The following is a 6000-nucleotide window of genomic DNA, read 5'->3' as shown; positions in this document are numbered from 1 at the left end:
GTGGGAAGGAGGAAGATGTACAAGTTACCAGAAGTAGCAGCAGGATAAATGTGCCTTTTCACTATCTTCTTCTTATCTATTATCTTCAACATCCTTCTGGATACCTTCTCTGGCAAAGGCTGTGAGTTGCCTACTAAATATCCACTCTACCCTTCTCTCTGGAATTAATGGAACAGCTGGGAACATTTACCAGTCTCCCTTGCATTACGTGGCGGACTTGAAGAAGTCCCATAAAAGAAAGGGAGTATGCTATTCTTTACTCCTTCTTCCACCCTGGTGTCTGAAAGGTGGATGTGATGGCGAGGCTCTAGCAATCATCCTGGACTAAGAGGAAGATGGAACACAGGAACCTAGGGAAAAATGGAGCTGGGAGCTGGAAGGAGTTTGAGTCCCTGACAACTTTGTGAAGCCAGAATACCTCAGCAATTTCTTTTATGTAAGAAATAGGTAAACTCTTCTCTTACGATTACTTTGTATTTTTTTAAATTATATGCAGCAAATCCTAAGTAACACACCTTTCAAGACCATTCTAGCTCACAAATAATGATAATTTCTTTCTCTGCATTATAGCACATTTGTATCACTCACTAAACAAATAAACATCTGTCTGGAGACAACCGTTGAATGACAATATCACTTTTCCTGGATTTATATCATACATTTCCAATAAGTTATAAGCTCCTTGAGGGGAGAGCGCTAAATCATACAGTTTTCCTTGTCACCTCAGTTCTTAGCAAATTATGTTGTATAGAGTACATGTTTAATAAGTGTTTACTAATTATGCCATAATTGCTCTTTAGAAAAAATGTGCGGACTTTTAAATCTTTGTTTAAAACTTTGCAGAAAGCGAAATAACAGAGTAAAGGAAAGTATCTCTTCTAAGGAAAAAAAAAAGAAAAGACAAAAACTCAACCCATAAAGTGATGGCTCTGAGATGGCATGACTTAACATATAGTCAAGAAATCTCTTACTTTGTTTTCTTGGAAATAAAAGTTGTTAGCACAGAGACCACCTTCTAGGCCAAAGCCAATCCATCCATGGGCAGAGCAACCTGGTTTTGAGTTTGTCACCTCCAGTGAATTATGACCCCCCAGAACACAACCTCAGGCAGGTGGAAAGCGTTTGTGTTAAAAGGCAGACTATCTCACACATGCTTCACTTCTATGTCTTTAATCCCAAATGCAGAATTCATGTGAATTTGCATAAGCAACTTGTTTCACCCCCTACTGAATCTCTTTTTTCTTTAAAAACCTTTAGCACTGTGCTGTGGGGCTGTCCGCCTTTCTGCAAACACCCAGTTTCCACAAACTGTCCTTAAAACTTATCTACACAGTCCACGGGCTGTCAACTATCATGCGAAAAAAGGCAAGTGAAACTGGGGAAGAAAGGAAAGAAAAATTACATCTGTATGCCAACCAAATGAAAAAAAAAAAGAAAAAAGAAAAAAAAAAGACAGGAAAAACAATTTACCATATCAAAAGAAAAAAACACTTTTTAATTGACGTTCTCTTTGTCAGTTCTGAAGCTGAGCACTTGCTCCTTCCTTATTAACTTTAGTCTTTAGAGCAATTTTTTCCATTGTGAGCACTTTCTAAAAAATCATTTTCACACATTTCTCAGATACATCAATCCTTCCGGCATTCCTCTATGCTCACATTATGGTACCCGGCTCTAAATATAAAAGACTTTTATTATGTCCATTAACCATGGACATATGTGCTCCAAAAGTTTCCTGACACGCAGTCATTTGTGGGTTTTTAATTATAAACAGAAAATATTCACTAGAAAAATAAAGAAGCAAGCCCATAAATATATCTTTATAAATTGAGTTTTGTTTGTATACAACAAAACATCTGGGCAAATGACTCCCCCAGTTGCCAGCTCCAGGATGTGAGCATGCATACGTTTATAAACACACAGAGGTGCACATACATTCACATGTGCAATTAAATTCTTGCATTGGACAGGACTCAAACATCTGTAATTGCAGGTACAAGCTGTCTTGTAAATAAAGGAGTGGATTTTCCTTACACTCACCAGGTCTCATTCCACACAAAAAATCAAGTGGGAAAGAGGGCAATGCCCAGCAAAATACTTGACAAAGTCGTATTTTTTGAATGCATTTTATTTTAACAACCAAAAAATTCTAACAGCCTAACAATGCACATAAGTTAAAAATTAATTATCACTTAGTGATAACAAAGATAGTTGATTTACATGGAAAAAAGAACATTTACAATATGTTAATCCTTATTCACATTGTTGATATCGCAATAAAACACAATTTGTTTTTTCATTTCACAAAAAAAAAAAAGGCGGGAAATTGTGCTTTGTCAAGAGGCACTACAAGAGAAAGTTTCTTCTTCCAAATAGATATTATATGACAGATATTGAATAAATAGACATATATGCATTGTAATTCGCAAAGATCTGGCAAGACCACAGGCTAAAATGCCCACAGATTCACTTAGAACCACTGCAAACTTGGCAGTGAAATTAAAAAATAAAAGGCAAGACTTAGCATTGAAAAATACCTAATAAATTTTTGGTTGAAGTGTAAAAGATACCAAATGCGGATGCCATCGATAGATGAACCACCTTGTAAGAGCTTGGCAAAATCAGTTTCCATTACGTGTACAGAGTGACCTTCAGCAACAGTGTAAGAAGACAATTTGGAAAAGAGTAACTCGGGTATCAGGAAGCAGCAACCATGGACTTTCTGATTAAAGCTGCAGCATACTACAGAAATAGGAAGGATGGGCCCAGGGCTTGACTGCAAACAACCATCCTTTTGCAAAGGTATATGACGCTTATGTCAAGATAATTTTTTAAACATCGTTATTTGAAAAAGTACAGGAAAATGTCCCTTTAAAAACTCCAGAGGTTACTGAGCAGCTAGAATTAGCTTGTATTGCAACATGTCTTCTCCCTGTATATTGTAAGTTCTGAGTTAATATCTACACATAGAGGTTTGTTTTTTTTAACTCCGACCTTTTATACCTTTCAAATATATAAATAGTATTAACAGTTATATTACAATGTTTGTGTAGTAAACAGAAAATAACTTTCAAAGTGATATTGCATGAGGTCTTTGAAAAGGTTGCATGACAGCACAACTCTAAAAAAAATCCAACCGTGTGGGACTGTTTGACCGCCACCTTGAAGCATGAGATTAGTTTCACTTGGCCAGTCCTGAAGGTGAGGTCTCCTCTTGCAATGACTAGAAGTAGGAGTGGGAAGTAATGGTTTCTGATGGGAAGCTAGATGCGGGGGAGGACTATAGTAGATTGCAGCTTTAATGCTCATTCCACTAAATAGCCAGTCGGCATTAGTTCTGCTTTATGTAAGGTAACTGCTATGTAGGTAACTGGGAAAATGTTTCCATTTAGAGGAGTAGGTGATTCCACTGAAATTGCTTTGCTTACTCTATTGCCTGGAGCTGCACAATGATTCAAAAACAGGTTCTTGTTAGGGCTGCCCCCATAGTAGGGAAGGGATGAGGCGCGTGAGAGCAAGGACTAAAAACATCTGGTTAGGTGGATGGAATACGTACAAAGAGGAAGCCCAAAGTGAAACAGAAATGAGAAACGTCTTCTGGGAGATGAAGGGATGGAGATTTATTTGAGAGGGAGCCCCTTTAACTGGGCAGCAACTTCTTTTCTAACTTAATATTACATTGAACTATTTTCTATTTAAAAAAAAAAAGAAAAAGAAAACAGCAACAATAAACAAGTTTTAAATGAGCAGGCTTATTAATTTTAAGATCTGAAGCCACAAGCAGGTACATAAATTTCACAATAAAATGTGGCTCATACTGTGAATTCCATTTGTCTGACATCAGTATGTCAGTTTATTGAGACTGCACTAACGGACAAGTTTTCTCTGTACTGAATTTCAGCTTTACTCATTTGGAATTCCACAGAAATGCATCTGTTCACTACAGTAACGACAAGTTGAATAACGGAATGAGAGTCATTTTAAGTGTGCATTTGTGTCTTTAAGATTAATTTGACTGGTATCATTTTAAGGTGCCCTGATTTTTTTTTCACTTTACTTTCTTCTTCTTTCTTTCTTCCTTACTTTTTTTTTTTTTGGCAGTGTTGATTTGTTTTGTTAAATACATACCTCAAAAATTACCCATCAAGCTGCCAGATAGGAAGCCATAGAATTAAAAAAAAAAAATCAGGGACAAACACAGAAAATAAATAGGAATTCAAAAATAGTCACCCCACCCTGAGAGCAGGCCGCAGTTTATCAAAAAGCCAAAGCGACTCACTGTGAAGTGGTTTTTTTAATACATAAACAAGTCTCTTCTTTAAGAACTCATTTCACAGTCTATTCTTTCGGATTGTAAAGTTCTCTGTCCCATGCAATTTAATATATATATGTAAATATATAGATATATACATATACATATACACACACACTTGTAGCTTCCTTCATTTATTTCATAGGTCTTTTCATCCTGGAACTTGCCTGGTGTCTCTTCCATAAGTGCAAGGATAATGAAGGCAGAGTCTCCTGTGATTATAATGACTATGATCCAGTCCATTGTAAAGCGTAACACTTTAGTGTCTTTGCCAAGGCGATGTCTGATTCAGAAATACTGAACTTATTCAGTCTACAGGTGTATCCTGTGCAACAGAGAAATGTCAAAAAAAGGTAAGGAAAACAAAACAGACCAAAAAAAAAAAAGACAAAAATAAAATAAAGCAAAAAAAAAATGTTTTTAAAGAAACTAAAACAGAAAATCCTTGGACCGATGTATTGCTTTGCCTGGTGGCAGTTCACATTATCTCTGGTCAATTTCAGCAGGCACCGCCTTGCTTTTCTCCGCATTCTCCTCCTCAGCCTCCACTTTGTACATCTCCTCCGAGCCTTCCTCGCTGTCGTTCTCCTCCGACTCTGTCAGCAGCTCCTCGTCCTTATACTCGGCCACGTCCACCACCGAGCCCAGGTGTTCCTTGAGCTTCCCATGATGCTTCACGTGGTACCGCTGGTTCTGGAAGAACTTGATGATGGTGTGTTTGGGGAGATCCAGCTGAGCAGAAAGAGTGTGGATGGCTTCCTGGTCAGGGTACAGGCCCACGTCATGGATGAAGCTTTGGAGGATCCCGAGGGCTTCCAAAGAGATCTTTGTGCGAGACCGAGGCTTTTTGGTGCAACTGTCTTCAGTCGGAGGAGGCGGGGGAGGCGCTTCTTCTCTGGGAGGGGAGCTCTCCTTGGCTGGCTGAGACTGCTGTCTATGCAGGACCTGATAATTAAAATTTAAACAAGATTAACATGTGATTCACAAGCTCACCTTTCAAAAGCCATCGTTCCAATGAAATACGTGTTGTCTAGCTAGCACTGTAGTGATGCTGTAGTCATGGTAAGTTCAGGTCTTCTGAAAACTTAAAAGAATTTCTGGAGATTCAGAATCTCATCTACAAAGCAAGAGGTTAATAATAGTAATGTTTCCATTCTGAGGCGCAAAGAAGTGAAGTCATTTGTTGCCAAAGGTCATTCGAATTCAAAGGATCTGGCTCCAGGGCCTTGCTGTTAACCAGCGTGGTGTGCCACCTCTCTGAAGCCCAATGACAAAGAAACCGGACCCAGAGGAAAAGTGCAGGCTCTACAAATGAGATCACACGGGCTCATGTCCAGACTCTTCCCCTTAGCTGGGTGTCCTTGTGCAAGACACTAAACATCTTTAAGCCTCAATTTCATCATCTAGGAAAGAAAGATAAGACACTGACTTCCTAGGGATGTTGGAAGGATTAAATGACATAATGCATGTAAAGAACAGTGCTTGCCTTAAACCAGAGGTTGACAAACTTTTTCAGCAAAAGGCCAAATAGGAAATATTTTAGCCTTAGCAGGGCCATACTGTCTCTGTTGTGATGCCTCATCTCTATAGTGTGAGCATAAACAAATGAGCATGGCTATGTTCCAATAAACTTTATTTATAAAAACAGGTAGCAGGGACTTCCCTGGTGGTCCAGTGGTAAAGAATCTGCC

The 6000-nt window shown here is 38.5% G+C and overlaps 1 protein-coding gene across 2 annotated transcripts in view; it reads right to left on the bottom strand.

Annotated features, from left to right (window-relative positions):
- Window positions 1-2188: 2188 nt before the first annotated feature.
- The window catches only part of SATB2 (SATB homeobox 2), a 192202-nt gene continuing 188390 nt past the window's right edge, over window positions 2189-6000 (bottom strand). For both annotated transcript variants that reach the window (XM_082630128.1, XM_082630127.1), the window contains exon 11: window positions 2189-5254. In XM_082630128.1, the coding sequence (XP_082486254.1) occupies window positions 4793-5254 (462 nt within the window). In that variant the 3' untranslated portion in view covers window positions 2189-4792. The remainder of the gene's footprint in view (window positions 5255-6000) is intronic.

This window comes from Mesoplodon mirus (assembly GCF_964341445.2).
Source record: "Mesoplodon mirus genome assembly, chromosome: 8".
Classification (NCBI taxonomy): Eukaryota; Metazoa; Chordata; class Mammalia; order Artiodactyla; family Ziphiidae; genus Mesoplodon; species Mesoplodon mirus.
This window is presented reverse-complemented; position numbering and strand designations above follow the sequence as displayed.